This window comes from Salmo trutta, chromosome 12 (assembly GCF_901001165.1).
Source record: "Salmo trutta chromosome 12, fSalTru1.1, whole genome shotgun sequence".
Classification (NCBI taxonomy): Eukaryota; Metazoa; Chordata; class Actinopteri; order Salmoniformes; family Salmonidae; genus Salmo; species Salmo trutta.
The window spans coordinates 43,400,928-43,428,909 of record NC_042968.1 but is presented as its reverse complement, the minus strand read 5'-3'; the positions used below and the strand labels follow the sequence as shown (position 1 = coordinate 43,428,909).

The 27,982-nt window shown below is 43.5% G+C and overlaps 2 protein-coding genes across 2 annotated transcripts in view; both read left to right on the top strand.

Moving 5' to 3' along the window:
* LOC115203590 (beta-1,3-galactosyltransferase 1-like) overlaps positions 1–10,753 on the top strand; it is a 36,229-nt gene extending 25,476 nt beyond the window's left edge. Inside the window, exon 3 of the transcript XR_003880211.1 lies at positions 10,203–10,753. The gene's annotated coding sequence lies outside the window, so the exon portion shown is untranslated. The remainder of the gene's footprint in view (positions 1–10,202) is intronic.
* Positions 10,754–12,275: 1,522 nt separating this feature from the next.
* Positions 12,276–13,942, top strand: LOC115202546 (beta-1,3-galactosyltransferase 2). The gene is made up of 2 exons (XM_029766670.1): positions 12,276–12,364; positions 12,634–13,942. Exons 1-2 carry the CDS (start codon positions 12,276–12,278, stop codon positions 13,661–13,663), a joined length of 1,119 nt encoding a protein of 372 aa, XP_029622530.1. The 3' UTR covers positions 13,664–13,942.
* The last annotated feature ends 14,040 nt before the right edge of the window (positions 13,943–27,982 follow it).

Here is a 27,982-nt window from a genome sequence, read left to right as displayed (position 1 = left end):
CTGAAGTTCAGAGTCTAGAAACCAAGACAACAGTCACAGCTCAAACAACACAACCAAGACGACAGTCACAGCTAAAACAACACAACCAGACGACAGTCACAGCTCAAATAATACAACCAAGACGACAGTCACAGCTCAAATAACACAACCAAGACCACAGTCACAGCTCAAACAACACAACCAAGACGACAGTCACAGCTCAAACAACACAACCAATACGACAGTCACAGCTAAAACACCACAACCAAGACGACAGTCACAGCTCAAACACCACAACCAAGACGACAGTCACAGCTCAAACAACACAACCAAGACGACAGTCACAGCTCAAACAACACAACCAAGACGACAGTCACAGCTCAAACACCACAACCAAGACGACAGTCACAGCTCAAACACCACAACCAAGACGACAGTCACAGATCAAACACCACAAACAAGACGACAGTCACAGCTCAAACAACACAACCAAGACATCAGTCACAGCTCAAACAACACAACCAAGACATCAGTCACAGCTCAAACAACACAACCAAGACAACAGTCACAGCTCAAACAACACAATGAAGACAATCACAGCTCAAACAACACAGCCAAGACAACAGCCACAGCTCAAACAACACAACCAAGACAACAGTCACAGCTCAAACAACACAATGAAGACAATCACAGCTCAAACAACACAGCCAAGACAACAGTCACAGCTCAAACAACACAACCAAGACGACAGTCACAGCTCAAACACCACAACCAAGATGACAGTCACAGCTCAAACAACACAATGAAGACAATCACAGCTCAAACAACACAACCAAAGACAACAGTAACAGCTCAAACAACACAACCAAGACAACAGTCAAACCTCAAACAACACAATGAAGACAATCACAGCTCAAACAACACAGCCAAGACAACAGCCACAGCTCAAACAACACAACCAAGACAACAGTCACAGCTCAAACAACACAACCAAAGACAACAGTCACAACTCAAACAACACAACCAAAGACAACAGTCACAGCTCAAACAACACAACCAAGACGACAGTCACAGCTAAAACAACACAACCAGACGACAGTCACAGCTCAAATAATACAACCAAGACGACAGTCACAGCTCAAATAACACAACCAAGACCACAGTCACAGCTCAAACAACACAACCAAGACGACAGTCACAGCTCAAACAACACAACCAATACGACAGTCACAGCTAAAACACCACAACCAAGACGACAGTCACAGCTCAAACACCACAACCAAGACGACAGTCACAGCTCAAACAACACAACCAAGACGACAGTCACAGCTCAAACAACACAACCAAGACGACAGTCACAGCTCAAACACCACAACCAAGACGACAGTCACAGCTCAAACACCACAACCAAGACGACAGTCACAGATCAAACAACACAACCAAGACGACAGTCACAGCTCAAACACCACAACCAAGACGACAGTCACAGCTCAAACAACACAACCAAGATGACAGTCACAGCTCAAACACCACAACCAAGACGACAGTCACAGCTCAAACAACACAATGAAGACAATCACAGCTCAAACAACACAGCCAAGACAACAGCCACAGCTCAAACAACACAACCAAGACGACAGTCACAGCTCAAACAACACAACCAAGATGACAGTCACAGCTCAAACAACACAATGAAGACAATCACAGCTCAAACAACACAGCCAAGACAACAGCCACAGCTCAAACAACACAACCAAGACAACAGTCACAGCTCAAACAACACAACCAAAGACAAAAGTCACAGCTCAAACACCACAACCAAGACGACAGTCACAGCTCAAACAACACAATGAAGACAATCACAGCTCAAACAACACAGCCAAGACAACAGCCACAGCTCAAACAACACATCCAAGATGACAGTCACAGCTCAAACAACACAACCAAGACAACAGTCAGAGCTCAAACAACACAATGAAGACAATCACAGCTCAAACAACACAGCCAAGACAACAGCCACAGCTCAAACAACACAACCAAGACAACAGTCACAGCTGAAACAACACAACCAAAGACAACAGTCACAGCTCAAACAACACAACCAAAGACAACAGTCACAGCTCAAACAACACAATCAAGACAACAGTCACAGCTCAAACAACACAACCAAGACAACAGTCACAGCTCAAACAACACAACCAAAGACAACAGTCACAGTTCAAACAACACAACCAAAGACAACAGTCACAGCTCAAACAACACAACCAAAGACAACAGTCACAGCTCAAACAACACAACCAAGACGACAGTCACAGCTCAAACACCACAAACAAGACGACAGTAACAGCTCAAACAACACAATGAAGACAATCACAGCTCAAACAACACAACCAAAGACAACAGTCACAGCTCAAACAACACAACCAAGACAACAGTCACAGCTCAAACAACACAACCAAAGACAACAGTCACAGCTCAAACAACACAACCAAAGACAACAGTCACAGCTCAAACAACACAACCAAGACATCAGTCACAGCTCAAACAACACAACCAAGACATCAGTCACAGCTCAAACAACACAACCAAGACAACAGTCACAGCTCAAACAACACAATGAAGACAATCACAGCTCAAACAACACAGCCAAGACAACAGCCACAGCTCAAACAACACAACCAAGACAACAGTCACAGCTCAAACAACACAATGAAGACAATCACAGCTCAAACAACACAGCCAAGACAACAGTCACAGCTCAAACAACACAACCAAGACGACAGTCACAGCTCAAACACCACAACCAAGATGACAGTCACAGCTCAAACAACACAATGAAGACAATCACAGCTCAAACAACACAACCAAAGACAACAGTAACAGCTCAAACAACACAACCAAGACAACAGTCAAACCTCAAACAACACAATGAAGACAATCACAGCTCAAACAACACAGCCAAGACAACAGCCACAGCTCAAACAACACAACCAAGACAACAGTCACAGCTCAAACAACACAACCAAAGACAACAGTCACAACTCAAACAACACAACCAAAGACAACAGTCACAGCTCAAACAACACAACCAAGACGACAGTCACAGCTAAAACAACACAACCAGACGACAGTCACAGCTCAAATAATACAACCAAGACGACAGTCACAGCTCAAATAACACAACCAAGACCACAGTCACAGCTCAAACAACACAACCAAGACGACAGTCACAGCTCAAACAACACAACCAATACGACAGTCACAGCTAAAACACCACAACCAAGACGACAGTCACAGCTCAAACACCACAACCAAGACGACAGTCACAGCTCAAACAACACAACCAAGACGACAGTCACAGCTCAAACACCACAACCAAGACGACAGTCACAGCTCAAACACCACAACCAAGACGACAGTCACAGCTCAAACACCACAACCAAGACGACAGTCACAGATCAAACAACACAACCAAGACGACAGTCACAGCTCAAACACCACAACCAAGACGACAGTCACAGCTCAAACAACACAACCAAGATGACAGTCACAGCTCAAACACCACAACCAAGACGACAGTCACAAATCAAACAACACAATGAAGACAATCACAGCTCAAACAACACAGCCAAGACAACAGCCACAGCTCAAACAACACAACCAAGACGACAGTCACAGCTCAAACAACACAACCAAGATGACAGTCACAGCTCAAACAACACAATGAAGACAATCACAGCTCAAACAACACAGCCAAGACAACAGCCACAGCTCAAACAACACAACCAAGACAACAGTCACAGCTCAAACAACACAACCAAAGACAAAAGTCACAGCTCAAACACCACAACCAAGACGACAGTCACAGCTCAAACAACACAATGAAGACAATCACAGCTCAAACAACACAGCCAAGACAACAGCCACAGCTCAAACAACACATCCAAGATGACAGTCACAGCTCAAACAACACAACCAAGACAACAGTCAGAGCTCAAACAACACAATGAAGACAATCACAGCTCAAACAACACAGCCAAGACAACAGCCACAGCTCAAACAACACAACCAAGACAACAGTCACAGCTGAAACAACACAACCAAAGACAACAGTCACAGCTCAAACAACACAACCAAAGACAACAGTCACAGCTCAAACAACACAATCAAGACAACAGTCACAGCTCAAACAACACAACCAAGACAACAGTCACAGCTCAAACAACACAACCAAAGACAACAGTCACAGTTCAAACAACACAACCAAAGACAACAGTCACAGCTCAAACAACACAACCAAAGACAACTGTCACAGCTCAAACAACACAACCAAGACAGCAGTCACAGCTCAAACAACACAACCAAAGACAACAGTCACAGCTCAAACAACACAACCAAGACAACAGTCACAGCTCAAACAACACAACCAAGACGACAGCCAGAGCTCAAACACCATAACCAAGACGACAGTCACAGCTCAAACAACACAACCAAGACGACAGCCAGAGCTCAAACACCACAACCAAGACGACAGTCACAGCTCAAACAACACAATGAAGATAATCACAGCTCAAACAACACAATGAAGACAATCACAGCTCAAACAACACAGCCAAGACAACAGCCACAGCTCAAACAACACAACCAAAACAACAGTCACAGCTCAAACAACACAACCAAAGTCAACAGTCACAGCTCAAACAACACAACCAAGACAACAGTCACAGCTCAAACAACACAACCAATGACAACAGTCACAGCTCAAACAACACAACCAAAGACAACAGTCACAGCTCAAAAAACACAACCAAGACATCAGTCACAGCTCAAAAAACACAACCAAGATGACAGTCACAGCTCAAATAACACAATGAAGACAATCACAGCTCAAACAACACAGCCAAGACAACAGCCACAGCTCAAACAACACAACCAAGACAACAGTCACAGCTCAAACAACACAACCAAAGACGACAGTCACAGCTCAAACAACACAACCAAAGACAACAGTCACAGCTCAAAAAACACAACCAAGACATCAGTCACAGCTCAAACAACACAACCAAGACAACAGTCACAGCTCAAACAACACAACCAAGACGACAGTCACAGCTCAAACACCACAAACAAGACGACAGTAACAGCTCAAACAACACAATGAAGACAATCACAGCTCAAACAACACAACCAAAGACAACAGTCACAGCTCAAACAACACAACCAAGACAACAGTCACAGCTCAAACAACACAACCAAAGACAACAGTCACAGCTCAAACAACACAACCAAAGACAACAGTCACAGCTCAAACAACACAACCAAGACATCAGTCACAGCTCAAACAACACAACCAAGACATCAGTCACAGCTCAAACAACACAACCAAGACAACAGTCACAGCTCAAACAACACAATGAAGACAATCACAGCTCAAACAACACAGCCAAGACAACAGCCACAGCTCAAACAACACAACCAAGACAACAGTCACAGCTCAAACAACACAATGAAGACAATCACAGCTCAAACAACACAGCCAAGACAACAGTCACAGCTCAAACAACACAACCAAGACGACAGTCACAGCTCAAACACCACAACCAAGATGACAGTCACAGCTCAAACAACACAATGAAGACAATCACAGCTCAAACAACACAACCAAAGACAACAGTAACAGCTCAAACAACACAACCAAGACAACAGTCAAACCTCAAACAACACAATGAAGACAATCACAGCTCAAACAACACAGCCAAGACAACAGCCACAGCTCAAACAACACAACCAAGACAACAGTCACAGCTCAAACAACACAACCAAAGACAACAGTCACAACTCAAACAACACAACCAAGACAACAGTCACAGCTCAAACAACACAACCAAAGACAACTGTCACAGCTCAAACAACACAACCAAGACAACAGTCACAGCTCAAACAACACAACCAAGTCAACAGTCACAGCTCAAACAACACAACCAAGACAACAGTCACAGCTCAATCAACACAACCAAGATGACAGTCATAGCTCAAACAACACAACCAAGACAACAGTCACAGCTCAAACAACACAACCAAAGACAACAGTCACAGCTCAAACAACACAACCAAAGACAACAGTCACAGCTCAAACAACACAACCAAAGACAAGTCACAGCTCAAACAACACAACAAAGACAACAGTCACAGCTCAAACAACACAACCAAGACGACAGTCACAGCAAAAAAACACAACCAAGACAACAGTAACAGCTCAAACAACACAACCAAGACAACAGTCACAGCTCAAACATCACAACCAAGACGACAGTCATAGCTCAAACACCACAACCAAGACGACAGTCACAGCTCAAACACCACAACCAAGACGACAGTCACAGCTCAAACAACACAATGAAGACAATCACAGCTCAAACAACACAGCCAAGACAACAGCCACAGCTCAAACAACACAACGAAGACGACAGTCACAGCTCAAACAACACAACCAAGACAACAGTCACAGCTCAATCAACACAACCAAGATGACAGTCACAGCTCAAACAACACAACCAAGACAACAGTCACAGCTCAAACAACACAACCAAGACAACAGTCACAGCTCAAACAACACAACCAAGTCAACAGTCACAGCTCAAACAACACAACCAAGACAACAGTCACAGCTCAATCAACACAACCAAGATGACAGTCACAGCTCAAACAACACAACCAAGACAACAGTCACAGCTCAAACAACACAACCAAGACAACAGTCACAGCTCAAACAACACAACCAAAGACAACAGTCACAGCTCAAACAACACAACCAAGACAACAGTCACAGCTCAAACAACACAACCAAAGACAACAGTCACAGCTCAAACAACACAACCAAACACAACAGTCACAGCTCAAACAACACAACCAAGACATCAGTCACAGCTCAAACAACACAACCAAGACAACAGTCACAGCTCAAACAACACAACCAAGTCAACAGTCACAGCTCAAACAACACAACCAAGACAACAGTCACAGCTCAATCAACACAACCAAGATGACAGTCACAGCTCAAACAACACAACCAAGACAACAGTCACAGCTCAAACAACACAACCAAGACAACAGTCACAGCTCAAACAACACAACCAAAGACAACAGTCACAGCTCAAACAACACAACCAAGACAACAGTCACAGCTCAAACAACACAACCAAAGACAACAGTCACAGCTCAAACAACACAACCAAACACAACAGTCACAGCTCAATCAACACAACCAAGATGACAGTCACAGCTCAAACAACACAACCAAGTCAACAGTCACAGCTCAAACAACACAACCAAGACAACAGTCACAGCTCAAACAACACAACCAAGACGACAGTCACAGCTCAATCAACACAACCAAGATGACAGTCACAGCTCAAACAACACAACCAAGACGACAGTCACAGCTCAAACAACACAACCAAGACGACAGTCACAGCTCAACCAACACAACCAAAGACAACAGTCACAGCTCAAACAACACAACCAAGACAACAGTCACAGCTCAAACAACACAACCAAGACAACAGTCACAGCTCAAACAACACAACCAAAGACAACAGTCACAGCTCAAACAACACAACCAAGTCAACAGTCACAGCTCAAACAACACAACCAAGACAACAGTCACAGCTCAATCAACACAACCAAGATGACAGTCACAGCTCAAACAACACAACCAAGACAACAGTCACAGCTCAAACAACACAACCAAGACAACAGTCAAAGCTCAACCAACACAACCAAAGACAACAGTCACAGCTCAAACAACACAACCAAGACAACAGTCACAGCTCAAACAACACAACCAAGACAACAGTCACAGCTCAAACAACACAACCAAAGACAACAGTCACAGCTCAACCAACACAACCAAGACAACAGTCACAGCTCAAACAACATAACCAAGGCAACCGTCACAGCTCAAACAACACAATAGCACAAACTACACAACCAAAGACAATAGTCTCAGAGTTTTGATGTGACCCAAAGCCGCAGACAGGAAGCGGTGCAGAGAGAGACAATTTGACAGTGTAATCGTTCACTTCCCCTGTCATTTACTGTAAAAGGAAGTCATCGTTTGGGAGACTGAGACGCCTAAAACTGAGTATGAATTGCTAATGACACCCTATTTCCTACATAGTCTCTGGTCAAAAATAGTGCCCTTTACAGGGGATAAATGACTCCCTATCCCCGATTTAGTCTCTTGTCAAAAATAGTGTCCTATATAGGGGATAAAAAGTAGTGTATTATATTGGGGATAAAAAGTAGTGTATTATATTGGGGATAAAAAGTAGTGTATTATATAGGGGATGAAAAGTAGTGTATTATATAGGGGATGAAAAGTAGTGTATTATATAGGGGATAAAAAGTAGTGTATTATATAGGGGATAAAAAGTAGTGTATTATATAGGGGATAAAAAGTAGTGTATTATATAGGGGATAAAAAGTAGTGTATTATATAAGGGATAAAAAGTAGTGTATTATATAGGGGATAAAAGTAGTGTATTATATAGGGGATAAAAAGTAGTGTATTATATAGGGGATAAAAAGTAGTGTATTATATTGGGGATAAAAGTAGTGTATTATATAGGGGATAAAAAGTAGTGTATTATATAGGGGATAAAAAGTAGTGTATTATATAGGGGATAAAAAGTAGTGTATTATATAGGGGATAAAAAGTAGTGTATTATATAGGGGATAAAAAGTAGTGTATTATATAGGGGATAAAAAGTAGTGTATTATATAGGGGATAAAAAGTAGTGTATTATATAGGGGATAAAAGTAGTGTATTATATAGGGGATAAAAAGTAGTGTATTATATAGGGGATAAAAAGTAGTGTATTATATAGGGGATAAAAAGTAGTGTATTATATAGGGGATAAAAAGTAGTGTATTATATTGGGGATGAAAAGTAGTGTATTATATAGGGGATAAAAAGTAGTGTATTATATTGGGTGCCACTGAGACAACAGTGTACAAGGATGAGAACGATAAACAACACTGATCATTTGGTTTACAGTAGTTTACCGACAGATCAGGATCACCCTGGTTTGAGAGAACTCCAAGAAATGTATTTATTGATTTTACCAGGCAAGTCAGCTAAGAACAAATTCTTATGTTCAATGACGGCCTAGGAACAGTGGGTTAACTGCCTTGTTCAGGGGAAGAAAGACAGATTTGAACCTTGTCAGCTCGGGGGAATCAATCTAGCAACCTTTACGGTTACTAATCCAACGCTCTAACCACTAGGCTACCTGCCGCCCCAGAATGGTGTATCTACTCTGAAATAAAGTATTTATTTTTATACAACTGGACATGAATGATTGTAGACGTAAGGCCTACATCAAATATTAGTCTATCTGTTTACCACTGTCAAGAATGGTAAGCAATTATCGTTGAATATATTGACTTAGTTTTCATCCTGTATTTGAATATATACGTGGTTTGTTGCCCACATCCATGGGCTCTTTAAGATGTTGGCTAGGTCTCCACGCTCCCCTTGATCAACAGGGCTTGGTTGTTTGCCCGACAGTCCTGTTCCAAGTTCCCTGTCTAAATCCACGAAAACACATTCAGCCAGGCTGTTGCCTGGAAACACAGCCTGGTCTCATAGACGAGACGTAGCATAGTAAGTGTGAAAAAAACAGACATTCAAACCAGAGTGATATGTTATGTTTGGTATGGTTACATAAGACAGAAGGCCACTCAAGTCAGAAACGAGAGGAGGGTGGCTGGTCGGGGTTGGATAGGTGGGCGTACAACGTGAACGTCTAGCAAACCAAAGGAAATGTGTTCGAATTTCATCACGGATTAGCAACTTTTCAACTACTTACTACTTCTCAGCTACGTGCACAGGTCTTTTCAGAAATGGATCATTCAGATAGATATTTAGTGTAAAATTGACTCAATGGTTATAAATGAGGCCCATGGTCCCCTATTGAACACTGAATAGTCTCATCATCATGTCCCTTAGTTTATCTCTCCTTCAGAAGAGTCCTGTTGGACTGACACATGAGATAGCTTATCTCCCCTTCAGTGTGTGTGTGTGAAAGAAAGAGAAATACACACACACACACACACACACACACACACACACACACACACACACACACAGAGGAAGATGTTGGTGTTCTACCTGTTTACACATTAAAATAATAAAACTCTACATTCCCTGCCTCTGCCAGACTGTGGCCTGTGCTGATGGACGACGACGGAGAGTTATATGAGCCTCTGCCAGACTGTGGCCTGTGCTGATGGACGACGACGGAGAGTTATATGAGCCTCTGCCAGACTGTGGCCTGTGCTGATGGACGACGACGGAGAGTTATATGAGCCTCTGCCAGACTGTGGCCTGTGCTGATGGACGACGACGGAGAGTTATATGAGCCTCTGCCAGACTGTGGCCTGTGCTGATGGACGACGACGGAGAGTTATATGAGCCTCTGCCAGACTGTGGCCTGTGCTGATGGACGACGACGGAGAGTTATATGAGCCTCTGCCAGACTGTGGCCTGTGCTGATGGACGACGACGGAGAGTTATATGAGCCTCTGCCAGACTGTGGCCTGTGCTGATGGACGACGACGGAGAGTTATATGAGCCTTTGCCACTCACCTGAGCCAACCTGATGATATGGCTCAAAGGTGGAAGCATAGCTCAAACATTAACTAGACAGGCCCAGGTGTTACGTAGGCAGGTGCTTCGCTTTCACTCGTGGTTTACACACAGACGGTATTTTTATTTCACCTTTATTTAACCAGGTAGGCTAGTTGAGAACAAGTTCTCATTTGCAATTGCGACCTGGCCAAGATAAAGCAAAGCAGTTCGACACATACAACTACACAGAGTTACACATGGAATAAACAAAACATACAGTCAATAATACAGTAGAACAAAAGAAAACAAAAAGTCTATATACAGTGAGTGCAAATGAGGTAAGATAAGGCAATAAATAGGCCATGGTGGCGAAGTAATTACAATATAGCATTTAAACACTGGAATGGTAGATGTGCAGGAGATGAATGTGCAAGTAGAGATACTGGGGTGCAAAGGAGCAAAATAAATAAATAAATAAATACAGTATGCGGATGAGGTAGGTAGATAGATGGGCTGTTTACAGATGGGCTATGTACAGGTGCAGTGATCTGTGAGCTGCTCTGACAGCTGGTGCTTAAAGCTAGTGAGGGAGGTAAGAGTCTCCAGCTTCAAAGATTTTTGCAGTTCGTTCTAGTAATTGACAGCAGAGAACTGGAAGGAAAGACGACCAAAGGAGGAATTGGCTTTGGGGCCAAAATCATTCTCTCTGCTAATTTTCTGACATTTTACATTCTAAAATAAAGTGGTGATCCTAACTGACCTAAAACAGGGAATTGTTACTCGGATTAAATGTCAGGAATTGTAAAAAACTGAGTTTAAAATGTATTTGGCTAAGGTAAACTTCCGAAGCAGCATAAAGGACAAACAAACTGGTTCTTCAACGTTGGTTTAGTGGAAAAAGATTGAAACGGACTACAGGCAATGTACTGGAAGACTTCTAACAGATTTTGTTCTTAAAATACCAGAAAGTAGGTTTGCTAATATTTCTGAAATCATAATATAAATGTCTTCATGACAGAAGTTAAAATATATTATATCCCAGCACCTTCGTTGATCTCTTTCTCTCTCTCTCAGACACACACAGGTGATAGGTGGTTGTAAATGTTGACATTGACAGTGATAAGTACTATTGTTGTTATTTGGTTCAAGGTCTTAAAAGTCATACTTACTTTCTGTTTGTAACACTTCATGACACATGACTGACAGAAGAAAGTGGTTACCATGAGAGTGATGTCAACAACACAGGACACCACAGAGAAAACAGCTGTGCTACTGACATGCTGAGGCCCATAAAGGCAGACAGCAGCCCTCTCACCTATGCTCCACCCACTGCCAAGCAACCTACAACCAGAGACGGAAGAGGAAGCGATTCTCACTGGCTCTTTTTCCTGGTTCATATGAAGTCAATGAAACAAGCAGAACAGACACAGCTACTCTTGCAGTTGGTGTTTATGGGAGAACCACCCCTTAAGCAGACCGGAACGGTGACCAAGGTAAATGGACAACGGTAAACGCCGTCTTAATTGATCTGAAACATAATAACGGCCATTTTAAAAAACATAGTCGTTGACATTCAGAGAGCTGACATTCTGAGCTTCAGGTCAGTAGATTAACATATCTCTGTCAGACCTTTATACACCCTCTTTGCTACAATCTTACCCAAATGCATGATGGGGTCTACCACAACTTCTGGACCCAACGCCCCCCACACCCTGACACCCATGACGCCCAGCCCCTCATCGCTGAACTATGGTGAGCCATGGGGGGGGACTTCTCTTCTCTTCTAAACATTGAACATTCAAATCAAATCTAGTGCATGATGTTGATTGGTTTTATACAGAATGATGAGGTGAACATAGTTAATAATATGTAAAAAGAAAAACTCATCTTATATCATACTAACTATAAAATATATGAACTTCCATTGTGAATTTAAACCAATGTAAGGAGTGGTAAATCAGTTAGAGGAACAGTGGTCAGACACTGACAGCAGATGTGTTTTTCTCAACCTTGTGTTTCAGCAGTACTGATGATAGCCAGCCGGGGGCAGACAGAACACAGATCAAAAAGAGACGCTGGTGTCACACCAGCTGCCTTGGCCTGTTTCTGTTCCTGGTCGTGATGATGATTGTGGTCATCCTGGCAATTGACCTCAAAGACCGGATCTCACCTTCAACAACCAATCCAGCAGCAAACATGTCAGTTGCGAATCAGAAGAAATACCATGTAGAATACCCATCAGAGTACATCTTCATCCTGGATGAACCAGAGAAATGCCGGGAGCAGAACCCCTTCCTGGTTCTGATGGTGCCAGTGGCGCCCTATAACAGGGAGGCTCGTGAGGCCGTCCGCAGTACTTGGGGCAGTGAGAGGCAAGTACTGGGCAAAGAGGTCCGTCTGTTCTTCCTGCTGGGACTGCCCAGTGGAGAGGAGACAGAGCAGCTCCAGGAGAATGTGCTGCAGGAGAGCAAAGAGCACCAGGATCTGCTGCAGAGTGACTTCATAGACAGCTACAAAAACCTGACCATCAAGACCATGGTGATGATGGAGTGGCTGAGCTCTCGCTGCCCCAACGCCTCCTACGCCATGAAGATCGACTCAGACATGTTCCTCAACGTGAACACCTTGGTCAACATGCTGCTTCACGCTCCAAAGCAGAACTACATGACTGGACTAGTGGCCCGATGGGCCGCCGTTCTAAGAGACCCAAGTTCCAAATGGTACCTTCCAATGGAGGTGTTTCCTGAACCGGTATATCCACCTTATGCTCTGGGCCTGGGCTATGTCTTCACCTTAGACCTCCCCAGGAAGCTGGTGGAGGCGTCCAGGCATGTTAAAGCCGTCTACATAGAGGATGTGTATCTGGGACTGTGTATGAGACACCTGGGCATCCGGCCTACTAACCCCCCCAATGGAAACCTCTTCCAGGGGTATGCAGGAGCCCAGGACCGCTGTCACTACATGGCTGTTATCACAACCATCCTCGACACTCCTCAAGAGCTTCTGGACGTATGGAGAAACTTACACCAACTTGGGCCTGTCTGTTATTGAAAACAACACTCTGGGAAAGACAAATATCCTTGAGGTTAGAGCGTTGGGCCAATAACCCAAAAAAGGTTGATGGTTCCAATCCCAGAGCTGACAAAATGGCAAATCTGTCACTGTGCCCTTGAGCAAGCACTTAACCCCAGTGCTCCATGGGTGCTGGACAATGGTGTCCCTGACTGCACTCCCTGTGGGTGTCTTGTTTGAGCTGTGACTGTCTTGGATGCTTTTCTTTATCTCTGTATTTCTGTGGGTGTGGTAGAGAAGGATCACCTTACAAACAAAGCATTTGTGTTAAGTGAGTCCGCCAGATCAGAGGCAGTAGGGATGACCAGGGATGTTCTCTTGATAAGTGGGTGAGACCATTTTCCTGTCCTGCTAAGCATTCAAAATGTAACTAGTACTTTGAGTGTCAGGGAAAATGTGTGGAGTAAAAATAACATTATTTTCTTTAGGAATGTAGTGAAGTAAAAGTAGAAGTTGTCAAAAATGACCATATTAGAGACACATATTTCCCTCAGATTACACAGACCCACAAAGAATTTGAAAACAAATCCAATTTTAATAATCTGTCGTTCTGCCCCTGAACAAGGCAGTTAACCCACCGTTCCTAGGCCGTCATTGAAAATAAGAATTTGTTCTTAGCTGACTTGACTAGTTAAATAAAAATATCTATTGGAAGAAATACCACAGTGTCTCATCACAGCAGCAAGATGTGTGACCTGTTGCCACAAGAAAAGGTCAACCAGTGAAGAACAAACACCATTGTAAATACAACGTATATTTATGTTTATTTATTTTCCCTTTTGTACTTCAACTATTTCCACATCATTATATACACTGTATATAGACATAATATGAGCTGACAAAATGGCAAATCTGTCGCTGTGCCCTTGAGCAACGCACTTAACCCCAATGCTCCATGGGTGCTGGACAATGGTGTCCCCGTCCGTGACCCCGCTCCCTGTGGGTGTCTCGGGGGCAGTTGGTGTCCCCGTCCGTGACCCCGCTCCCTGTGGGTGTCTCGGGGGCAGTTGGGACATGAAGAAACACATTACCATTACACACCTGTGTAAACAGGACAAACATAAGCACCGCCCATATTATTTCAACGCCTTTGTTTTCTATTACTGACATTCAGAGTCTAGAAACCAAGACAACAGTCACAGCTCAAACACCACAACCAAGACGACAGTCACAGCTCAAACAACACAACCAAGATGACAGTCACAGCTCAAACAACACAACCAAGACGACAGTCACAGCTCAAACAACACAACCAAGACGACAGTCACAGCTCAAACAACACAACCAACACGACAGTCACAGCTCAAACAACACAACCAAGATGACAGTCACAGCTCAAACAACACAACCAAGACAACAGTCACAGCTCAAACAACACAACCAAGACGACAGTCACAGCTCAAACAACACAACCAAGACAACAGTCACAGCTCAAACAACACAACCAAAAACAACATTCACAGCTCAAACAACACAACCAAGTCAACAGTCACAGCTCAAACAACCCAACCAAGACAACAGTCACAGCTCAATCAACACAACCAAGATGACAGTCACAGCTCAAACAACACAACCAAGACAACAGTCACAGCTCAAACAACACAACCAAGACAACAGTCACAGCTCAACCAACACAACCAAAGACAACAGTCACAGCTCAAACAACACAACCAAGACAACAGTCACAGGTCAAACAACACAACCAAGACGACAGTCACAACTCAAACACCACAACCAAGACGACAGTCACTGCTCAAATAGCACAATGAAGACAATCACAGCTCAAACAACACAGCCAAAGACAACAGTCACAGCTCAAACAACACAACCAAGACAACAGCCACAGCTCAAACAACACAACCAAGACAACAGTCACAGCTCAAACAACACAACCAAAGACAACTGTCACAGCTCAAACAACACAACCAAGACAACAGTCACAGCTCAAACAACACAACACAACCAAGACAACAGTCACAGCTCAAACAACACAACCAAGACAACAGTCACAGCTCAAACAACACAACCAAAGACAACTGTCACAGCTCAAACAACACAACCAAGACAACAGTCACAGCTCAAACAACACAACACAACCAAGACAACAGTCACAGCTCAAACAACACAACCAAAGACAACAGTCACAGCTCAAACAACACAACCAAGACAACAATCACAACTCAAACAACACAACCAAGACAACCGTCACAGCTCAAACAACACAATAGCACAAACTACACAACCAAAGACAATAGTCTCAGAGTTTTGATGTGACCCAAAGCCGCAGACAGGAAGGGGTGCAGAGAGAGACAATTTGACAGTGTAATCGTTCACTTCCCTGTCATTTACTGTAAAAGGAAGTCATCGTTTGGGAGACTGAGACGCCTAATACTGAGTATGAATTGCTAATGACACCCTATTTCCTACATAGTCTCTGGTCAAAAATAGTGCCCTATATAGGGGATAAATGACTCCCTATCCCCGATTTAGTCTCTGGTCAAAAATAGTGTCCTATATAGGGGATAAAAAGTAGTGTATTATATAGGGGATAAAAAGTAGTGTATTATATAGGGGATAAAAAGTAGTGTATTATATTGGGGATAAAAAGTAGTGTATTATATAGGGGATAAAAAGTAGTGTATTATATAGGGGATAAAAAGTAGTGTATTATATTGGGGATAAAAAGTAGTGTATTATATAGGGGATAAAAAGTAGTGTATTATATAGGGGATAAAAAGTAGTGTATTATATAGGGGATAAAAAGTAGTGTATTATATTGGGGATAAAAAGTAGTGTATTATATAGGGGATAAAAAGTAGTGTATTATATAGGGGATAAAAAGTAGTGTATTATATAGGGGATAAAAAGTAGTGTATTATATAGGGGATAAAAAGTAGTGTATTATATTGGGGATAAAAGTAGTGTATTATATAGGGGATAAAAAGTAGTGTATTATATTGGGGATAAAAAGTAGTGTATTATATAGGGGATAAAAAGTAGTGTATTATATAGGGGATGAAAAATAGTGTATTATATAGGGGATAAAAAAGTAGTGTATTATATAGGGGATAAAAAGTAGTGTATTATATAGGGGATAAAAAGTAGTGTATTATATTGGGTGCCACTGAGACAACAGTGTACAAGGATGAGAACGATAAACAACACTGATCATTTGGTTTACAGTAGTTTACCGACAGATCAGGATCACCCTGGTTTGAGAGAACTCCAAGAAATGTATTTATTGATTTTACCAGGCAAGTCAGCTAAGAACAAATTCTTATGTTCAATGATGGCCTAGGAACAGTGGGTTAACTGCCTTGTTCAGGGGAAGAAAGACAGATTTGAACCTTTTCAGCTCGGGGGATTCAATCTAGCAACCTTTACGGTTACTAATCCAACGCTCTAACCACTAGGCTACCTGCCGCCCCAGAATGGTGTATCTACTCTGAAATAAAGTATTTATTTTTATACAACTGGACATGAATGATTGTAGACGTAAGGCCTACATCAAATATTAGTCTATGTAGCCTATCTGTTTACCACTGTCAAGAATGGTAAGCAATTATCGTTGAATATATTGACTTAGTTTTCATCCTGTATTTGAATATATATGTGGTTTGTTGCCCACATCCATGGGCTCTTTAAGATGTTGGCTAGGTCTCCACGCTCCCCTTGATCAACAGGGCTTGGTTGTTTGCCCTACAGTCCTGTTCCAAGTTCCCTGTCTAAATCCACGAAAACACATTCAGCCAGGCTGTTGCCTGGAAACACAGCCTGGTCTCATAGACGAGACGTAACATAGTAAATGTGAAAAAACAGACATTCAAACCAGAGTGATATGTTATGTTTGGTATGGTTACATAAGACAGAAGGCCACTCAAGTCAGAAACGAGAGGAGGGTGGCTGGTCGGGGTTGGATAGGTGGGCGTACAACGTGAACGTCTAGCAAACCAAAGGAAATGTGTTCGAATTTCATCACGGATTAGCAACTTTTCAACTACTTACTACTTCTCAGCTACGTGCACAAGTCTTTTCAGAAATGGATCATTCAGATAGATATTTAGTGTAAAATTGACTCAATGGTTATAAATGAGGCCCATGGTCCCTTATTGAACACTGAATAGTCTCATCATCATGTCCCTTAGTTTATCTCTCCTTCAGAAGAGTCCTGTTGGACTGACACATGAGATAGCTTATCTCCCCTTCAGTGTGTGTGTGTGTGTGAAAGAAAGAGAAATAGACACACAAACCACACAGAGGAAGATGTTGGTGTTCTACCTGTTTACACATTAAAATAATAAAACTCTACATTCCCTGCCTCTGCCAGACTGTGGCCTGTGCTGATGGACGACGACGGAGAGTTATATGAGCCTCTGCCAGACTGTGGCCTGTGCTGATGGACGACGACGGAGAGTTATATGAGCCTCTGCCAGACTGTGGCCTGTGCTGATGGACGACGACGGAGAGTTATATGAGCCTCTGCCAGACTGTGGCCTGTGCTGATGGACAACGACGGAGAGTTATATGAGCCTCTGCCAGACTGTGGCCTGTGCTGATGGACGACGACGGAGAGCTATATGAGCCTCTGCCAGACTGTGGCCTGTGCTGATGGACGACGACGGAGAGTTATATGAGCCTTTGCCACTCACCTGAGCCAACCTGATGATATGGCTCAAAGGTGGAAGCATAGCTCAAACATTAACTAGACAGGCCCAGGTGTTACGTAGGCAGGTGCTTCGCTTTCACTCGTGGTTTACACACAGACGGTATTTTTATTTCACCTTTATTTAACCAGGTAGGCTAGTTGAGAACAAGTTCTCATTTGCAATTGCGACCTGGCCAAGATAAGCAAAGCAGTTCGACACATACAACAACACAGAGTTACACATGGAATAAACAAAACATACAGTCAATAATACAGTAGAACAAAAGAAAACAAAAAGTCTATATACAGTGAGTGCAAATGAGGTAAGATAAGGCAATAAATAGGCCATGGTGGTGAAGTAATTACAATATAGCAATTAAACACTGGAATGGTAGATGTGCAGGAGATGAATGTGCAAGTAGAGATACTGGGGTGCAAAGGAGCAAGATAAATAAATAAATACAGTATGGGGATGAGGTAGGTAGATAGATGGGCTGTTTACAGATGAGCTATGTACAGGTGCAGTGATCTGTGAGCTGCTCTGACAGCTGGTGCTTAAAGCTAGTGAGGGAGGTAAGTCTCCAGCTTCAGAGATTTTTGCAGTTCGTTCTAGTAATTGACAGCAGAGAACTGGAAGGAAAGGCTTTGGGGCCAAAATCATTCTCTCTGCTAATTTTCTGACATTTTACATTCTAAAATAAAGTGGTGATCCTAACTGACCTAAAACAGGGAATTGTTACTAGGATTAAATGTCAGGAATTGTAAAAAACTGAGTTTAAAATGTATTTGGCTAAGGTAAACTTCCGAAGCAGCATACAGGACAAACAAACTGGTTCTTCAACGTTGGTTTAGTGGGAAAAGATTGAAACGGACTACAGGCAATGTATTGGAAGACTTCTAACAGATTTTGTTCTTAAAATACCAGAAAGTAGGTTTGCTAATATTTCTGAAATCATAATATAAATGTCTTCATGACAGAAGTTAAAATATATTATATCCCAGCACCTTCGTTGATCTCTTTCTCTCTCTCTCAGACATACACAGGTGATAGGTGGTTGTAAATGTTGACATTGACAGTGATAAGTACTATTGTTGATATTTGGTTCAAGGTCTTAAAAGTCATACTTACTTTCTGTTTGTAACACTTCATGACACATGACTGACAGAAGAAAGTGGTTACCATGAGAGTGATGTCAACAACACAGGACACCACAGAGAAAACAGCTGTGCTACTGACATGCTGAGGCCCATAAAGGCAGACAGCAGCCCTCTCACCTATGCTCCACCCACTGCCAAGCAACCTACAACCAGAGACGGAAGAGGAAGCGATTCTCACTGGCTCTTTTTCCTGGTTCATATGAAGTCAATGAAACAAGCAGAACAGACACAGCTACTCTTGCAGTTGGTGTTTATGGGAGAACCACCCCTTAAGCAGACCGGAACGGTGACCAAGGTAAATGGACAACGGTAAACGCCGTCTTAATTGATCTGAAACATAATAACGGTCATTTTAAAAAACATAGTCGTTGACATTCAGAGAGCTGACATTCTGAGCCTCAGGTCGGTAGATTAACATATCTCTGTCAGACCTTTATACACCCTCTTTGCTACAATCTTACCCAAATGCATGATGGGGGTCTACCACAACTTCTGGACCCAACGCCCCCCACCTGACGCCCATGACGCCCAGCCCCTCATCGCTGAACTATGGTGAGCCATGGGGGGGGGACTTCTCTTCTAAACATTGAACATTCAAATCAAATCTAGTGCATGATGTTGATTGGTTTTATACAGAATGATGAGGTGAACATAGTTAATAATATGTAAAAAGAAAAACTCATCTTATATCATACTAACTATAAAATATATGAACTTCCATTGTGAATTTAAACCAATGTAAGGAGTGGTAAATCAGTTAGAGGAACAGTGGTCAGACACTGACAGCAGATGTGTTTTTCTCAACCTTGTGTTTCAGCAGTACTGATGATAGCCAGCCGGGGGCAGACAGAACACAGATCAAAAAGAGACGCTGGTGTCGCACCAGCTGCCTTGGCCTGTTTCTGTTCCTGGTCGTGATGTCAACGCATGGAAAGACCTACACAAACCTGGTCCTACCTGCTGATCTCATACAGTATCACTCACCAGGTCAACGCATGGACAGACCTACACAAACCTGGTCCTACCTGCTGATCTCATACAGTATCACTCACCAGGTCAACGCATGGAAAGACCTACACAAACCTGGTCCTACCTGCTGATCTCATACAGTATCACTCACCAGGTCAACGCATGGAAAGACCTACACAAACCTGGTCCTACCTGCTGATCTCATACAGTATCACTCACCAGGTCAACGCATGGAAAGACCTACACAAACCTGGTCCTACCTGCTGATCTCATACAGTATCACTCACCAGGTCAACGCATGGAAAGACCTACACAAACCTGGTCCTACCTGCTGATCTCATACAGTATCACTCACCAGGTCAACGCATGGACAGACCTACACAAACCTGGTCCTACCTGCTGATCTCATACAGTATCACTCACCAGGTCAACGCATGGACAGACCTACAGAAACCTGGTCCTACCTGCTGATCTCATACACTAACAAACTGACTGATGTACCAATCACTTCCTCGTTGTTTGTTCATACTCTAACTAACTAACAAACAAAAATCAAAGAAGGCGATGCCTTCAGGGGATGGGGAAAGGATATACAGTGCATTTGGAAAGTATTCAGACCCCTTGAGTTTTTACACATTTTGTTATGTTACAGACTTATTCTAAAATGGATTAAATAAATAAAACATCTCAGTAGCCACACACAATACCCCATAATGACAAAGCAAAACCAGGAGTTTTGAAATGTTGGCAAATTTACAAAATTTGCTATGAGACTCGAAATTGAGCTCAGGTGCATCTTGTTTCCATTGATCATCCTTGAGATGTTTCTACAACTTGATTGGAGTCCACCTGTGGTAAATTCAATTGATTGGACATGATTCAGAAAGGCACCCACCTGTCTATATAAGGTCCCACAGTTGACAGTGCATGTCAGAGCAAAAACCAATCCATGAGGTTGAAGGAATTGTCCATAGAGCACCGAGACAGGATTGTGCTGAGTCACAGATCTGGAGAAGGGTACAAAAACAATTCTGCAGCATTGAAGATCCCCAAGAACACAGTGGCCTCCATCACTCTTAAATAGAAGAAGTTTGGAACCACCAAGACTCTTCCTAGAGCTGGCTGCCCGGCCAAACTGAGCAATAAGGAGAAGGTTCTTGGTCAGGGAGGTGACCAAGAACCCAATGGTCATTCTGACAGAGCTCTAGAGTTCCTTCTTGGAGATGGGGGAATCTTCCAGAAGGACAATGATCTCTGCAGCACTCCACCAATCAGGCCTATATGGTATGCTGTGGGGATGTTTTTCAATGGCAGTGACTGGGAGACTAATCATAATTGAGGCAAAGATGAATGGAGCAAAGTACAGAGAGATCATTGATGAAAACCTGCTCCAGAGCACTCAGGACCTCAGACTGGGGTTACGGTTCACGTTCCAACAGGACAAAAACCCTAAGCACCCAGCCAAGACAATGCAGGAGGGGCTTCGGGACAAGTCTCTGAATGTCCTTGAGTGGCCCAGCTAGAGCCCAGACTTGAACCCGATCGAACATTTCTGGATAGATCTGAAAATAGCTGTGCATCCAACCTGACAGAGCTTGAGAGGCTCTGCGGAGAAGAATAAGAGAATCTCCCCAAATACAGGTGTGCCAAGCTTGTAGCATCATATAGAAGAAGACTCAATGCTGTAATCACTGCCAAAGGTGTTTCAACAAAGTACAGCGTTAAGGGTCTGAATGCTTTCCAAAGGCACTGTATACCTTGGTGAAGAACATTAACACCCTGAAGGACCAGTTTCTCCACGTTATGTCCTCTGGGAGAATGTTATTTATCTCTGAACCAAGGCAGACACCTTGATACACCGGTTTTTGATTCAAAAGCCTTTTTTTAACAAAGACTGAGAGCAGCAGTTATCTGCCTAATATGGACATGGTGATGGACTGGACAGGACTAAGAAATGGATGCAATGCGTTGGATCTGTCTGTGGTGAATGTGTGTACTACACTGAAGCAGCAGATACCCAGAACAAGTAAAACGGGTTTATCGTAATAGAGACTAGTTGGCTGTGTTTAGACAGGCAGCCCAATTCTGATATTTTTCCCACTAATTGTTAATTTGAACAACCATATCTTTTTCAGAGCTGATCTGATGGTCAAAAGTCTAAACACAGCCGTTGCATTGCACTTAATAATCAGCTTTGCCCTTTCCAAGAGTGCATCTGCAATCTGTTACAATTTGCTATCTTAATGTGATCCTGCTTCTAACAGCAGGAAAATAAGCAACAGGACATGTGGTGATAATGTGGTGATAATGATAATGATAATAATCCCATAGCAAAACTGTAACAGGTTAATTTGACCCTGCTTTTCACAGCAGGAAAAATAATACTGGAGCAGCAGGACATGTAGATTATAATTAACAACTTTTTGGTTGTTGTAGGGGTTGATATAGTTTTCGTGAGGGCAAATCAAGTTTGAAATGTTAAAGTGGAAATTACAAACTTTAGAAGCCTGTTTAAACCACTAAAATTGGCATTTCCTGCTCCGCAGGAAAATTCTCTGTGATAACAGAGTGATTAAATAGATAGCAGATCTGTATCTGTTCGTGATGGAAATAAGTAAAGGGGAACTGTGAAGGCTTTGGTTGTAAAGTCAATAGACTAGGATGAAGGGTGTCATTTGGGGCCAAGAACTGTTACCAAAGTCACAAGTCAAAAGTATTTTTATTTTTTATTTAAGTAGGCAAGTCAGTAAAGAACAAATTCTTATCTACAATGACGGCCTACACCGACCAAACCCAGACAACACTGGGCCAATTGTGCGCCGCCCTTTCGGACTCCCAATCATGGCCGGTTGTGATACTGCCTGGAATTGAGCCAGGGTGTCTGTAGTGACGCCTCTAGCGCTGAGATGCAGTGCCTTAGACCGCTGTGCCAGGGTGTCTGTAGTGACGCCTCTAGCACTGAGATGCAGTGCCTTAGACTGCTGTGCCAGGGTGTCTGTAGTGACGCCTCTAGCACTGAGATGCAGTGCCTTAGACCGCTGTGCCAGGGTGTCTGTAGTGACGCCTCTAGCACTGAGATGCAGTGCCTTAGACCGCTGTGCCAGGGTGTCTGTAGTGACGCCTCTAGCATTGAGATGCAGTGCCTTAGACCGCTGAACCAGGGTGTCTGTAGTGACGCCTCTAGCACTGAGATGCAGTGCCTTAGACTGCTGTGCCAGGGTGTCTGTAGTGACGCCTCAAGCACTGAGACGCAGTGCCTTAGACCGCTGAACCAGGGTGTCTGTAGTGACGCCTCTAGCACTGAGATTCAGTGCCTTAGACCGCTGAACCAGGGTGTCTGTAGTGACGCCTCTAGCACTGAGATGCAGTGCCTTAGACCGCTGTGCCAGGGTGTCTGTAGTGACGCCTCTAGCACTGAGATGCAGTGCCTTAGACCGCTGTGCCACTCGGGAGCCCCAAGTGAAGTAGCTTTGTATGAGTTGTAGTTTTTTTTATGTGGTGGAAGGAGGAAGTTTCAGTCGAGCTATCAGAAAGAGACGATGCTTGCATTCATTTTGCATTTCGCAGGGCAGAGGGAATGTGGTTTGCCTGAGAGTTTGTGCCAACTGCATTGAAGACAGCTGAGACGGCACACTAAGGAAGACCTATCACTTCCTCCTTCGTTCTTGCCAGAGATGTAATCTGGTGAATATGTAATACATTTCCACTTTGATTAAAACGTTTTGATAATGATTATGATGATGTTACTGAACTTGGATTAGAAGAGAGAAAAAACACACAAACCAATATTTATCTGCCCAAAGGCCTGTTGCACAGATGTGGTTTAGGCTACAGTGTGTTTAGACCAGGGCTGATGTTTAGGCTACAGTGTGATTAGACCAGGACTGATGTTTAGGCTACAGTGTGTTTAGGCCAGGGCTGATGTTTAGGCTACAGTGTGTTTAGACCAGGGCTGATGTTTAGGCTACAGTGTGTTTAGACTAGGGCTGATGTTAGGCTACAGTGTGATTAGACCAGGGCTGATGTTTAGGCTATAGTGGGGTTAGACTGGGGCTGATGTTAGGCTACAGTGTGATTAGACCAGGGCTGATGTTTAGGCTACAGTGGGGTTAGACCAGGGCTGATGTTAGGCTACAGTGTGTTTAGACCAGGGCTGATGTTTAGGCTACAGTGTGAATAGACCAGGGCTGATGTTTAGGCTACAGTGTGATTAGACCAGGGCTGATGTTTAGGCTACAGTGGGGTTAGACCAGGGCTGATGTTTAGGCTACAGTGTGTTTAGACCAGGGCTGATGTTTAGGCTACAGTGTGGTTAGACCAGGGCTGATGTTTAGGCTACAGTGGGGTTAGACCAGGGCTGATGTTAGGCTACAGTGTGTTTAGACCAGGGCTGATGTTTAGGCTACAGTGTGAATAGACCAGGGCTGATGTTTAGGCTACAGTGTGATTAGACCAGGGCTGATGTTTAGGCTACAGTGGGGTTAGACCAGGGCTGATGTTTAGGCTACAGTGTGTTTAGACCAGGGCTGATGTTTAGGCTACAGTGTGGTTAGACCAGGGCTGATGTTTAGGCTACAGTGTGGTTAGACCAGGGCTGGAATAAAACCCTGCACAACCAGTAGCTATCCTGGAGGAGGGCAGCCACCCTTGATATAACATTGCAGGAAAAGGGAAAGGGGGATATCAAAAAGGTATTGTACTGAAACATCGACCACAACACATGAGCTCAGGTACAATCTTGTGTTCAGGATTTATTTGTATTTTTCTACTGTTTTTACTTTATTAAAATAAGTTATTTCATGGCCGTAATGTCTGTATATAAAGATTCGTTTTACAACTTGAGTAGTTCTCTCATCATTATTGTTACAACAATTTATCCATGCTCATAGTTATGTATGGTCAGTAGAAGGTTTACAAGATTATATGGTTTATGTTTATAAGGTGTATAGACTGGTCTCTGGAGAAGCTAGCTGGCGACCAGCGCTGGTTTGGTTCTGGGTTCAGAGATTATAAGGTGTATAGACTGGTCTCTGGAGAAGCTAGCTGGCGACCAGCGCTGGTTTGGTTCTGGGTTCAGAGATTATAAGGTGTATAGACTGGTCTCTGGAGAAGCTAGCTGGGGACCAGCGCTGGTTTGGTTCTGGGTTCAGAGATTATAAGGTGTATAGACTGGTCTCTGGAGAAGATAGCTGGGGACCAGCGCTGGTTTGGTTCTGGGTTCAGAGATTATAAGGTGTATAGACTAGTCTCTGGAGAAGCTAGCTGGGGACCAGCGCTGGTTTAGCTCTGGGTTCAGAGGTTATAAAGTGAATATAGAATGATTATTTGTTTTATATGAACATCAGTACAAACAATGGTTGAAAAAGAACAGTAGAGTCTCACAGAAGTTCAGATGCAATAACCTAATAACCAACATTTGGACAGACAAGTTGTCTTCACCAGGTCACTAGTTTATTTAGTGTCAAAGGACACACACAGGCGTCTGTAATCATGGCCGGGTGTGGCTTGATATCATTGGTTAATTTACAGATATAAATAGAACATATAAAAATCATGAACGGATAACATGAGATCATAGATACAATTTGGCTACATAAGCCTACAAACATTTACAACGAATTGCAAAATCACAATAATCACAAGAACGTCTTCAGATCAAAGACTACGTTGAGACCGAACGGAGCATGGGTTTTTAAATGAAAGATCCAGGCAGCCTCTCGTTTTAACAATAAATTGCCGAGATCACCCCCCTCTCAAGTGTTTTACTCCCCTTACTCCCCCTCACCGAAACAGGTGTGCACTTCTTTCGCCTCCAGATTTAACGGAGTGCCTGAAGATGAGAGAGTGTGTCTACTGTATGATCTGGAGGAAATAGAAAATTAAATCCATTTAGTGATTTATTGCAGTCTGTGTGACGATCTGAGACATGTTGGTGATAACCCTGAAGGATTCTGGGTTACGGGACGAGCAGAGGCTTGAATTCTCTTTCAGTCAGGGCGTGTTTGAGATAGCTCAGCTTGTTCCCAATACCTGGAGGAAAAGGATACATGTATTGGTTGGTATAGTGGGGCTAGATGGTAGATGGTAGCTGGATGTGTAGTGGGGCTAGATGGTAGATGGTTGTGTAGTGGGGCTAGATGGTAGATGGTAGCTGGTTGTGTAGTGGGGCTAGATGGTAGATGGTAGATGGTTGTGTAGTGGGGCTAGATGGTAGATGGTAGCTGGTTGTGTAGTGGGGCTAGATGGTAGATGGAAGCTGGTTGTGTAGTGGGGCTAGATGGTAGATGGAAGCTGGTTGTGTAGTGGGGCTAGATGGTAGATGGTAGCTGGTTGTGTAGTGGAGCTAGATGGTAGATGGTTGTGTAGTGGGGCTAGATGGTAGATGGTAGATGGTTGTGTAGTGGGGCCAGATGGTAGATGGTTGTGTAGTGGGGCAAGATGGTAGATGGTAGATGGTAGATGGTAGATTGTAGATGGTAGATGGTAGATGGTTGTGTAGTGGGGCTAGATGGTAGATGGTAGCTTGTTGTGTAGTGGGGCTAGATGGTAGATTGTTGTGTAGTGGGGCAAGATGGTAGATGGTTGTGTAGTAGGGCTAGATGGTAGATTGTTGTGTAGTGGGGCAAGATGGTAGATGGTTGTGTAGTGGGGCTAGATGGTAGATGGTAGATGGTTGTGTAGTGGGGCTAGATGGTAGCTGGTTGTGTAGTGGGGCTAGATGGTAGATGGAAGCTGGTTGTGTGGTGGGGCTAGATGGTAGATTGTAGATGGTAGATGGTAGATGGTTGTGAGGTGGGGCTAGATGGTAGATGGTAGATTGTATATGGTAGATGGTAGATGGTTGTGTAGTGGGGCTAGATTGTAGATGGTAGATGGTTGTGTAGTAGGGCTAGATGGTAGATGGTTGTGTAGTGGGGCTAGATGGAGATGGTAGATGGTTGTGTAGTGGGGCTAGATGGTAGATCGCTGTGTAGTGGGGCTAGATGGTAGATGGTAGCTGGTTGTGTAGTAGGGCTAGATGGTAGATGGTTGTGTAGTGGGGCTAGATGGAGATGGTAGATGGTTGTGTAGTGGGGCTAGATGGTAGACGGTTGTGTAGTGGTGCTAGATGGTAGATGGTAGATGGTTGTGTAGTGGGGCTAGATGGTAGATGGTAGATGGTAGACGGTAGATTAGAGATGGTAGATGGTACATGGTAGATGTTGTGTAGTGGGGCTAGATGGTAGATGGTTGTGTAGTGGAGCTAGATGGTGGATGGTTGTGTAGTGGGGCTAGATGGTAGATGGTAGATGGTTGTGTAGTGGGGCTAGATGGTAGATGGTTGTGTAGTGGGGCTAGTTGGTAGATGGTTGTGTTATGGTGCTAGATGGTAGATGGTACATGGTTGTGTAGTGGGGATAGATGGTAGATGGTAGCTGGCTGTGTAGTGGGAATAGATCGTAGATGGTAGATGGTTGTGTAGTGGGGCTAGATGGTAGATGGTTGTGTAGTGGGGCTAGATGGTAGATGGTAGATGGTAGCTGGTT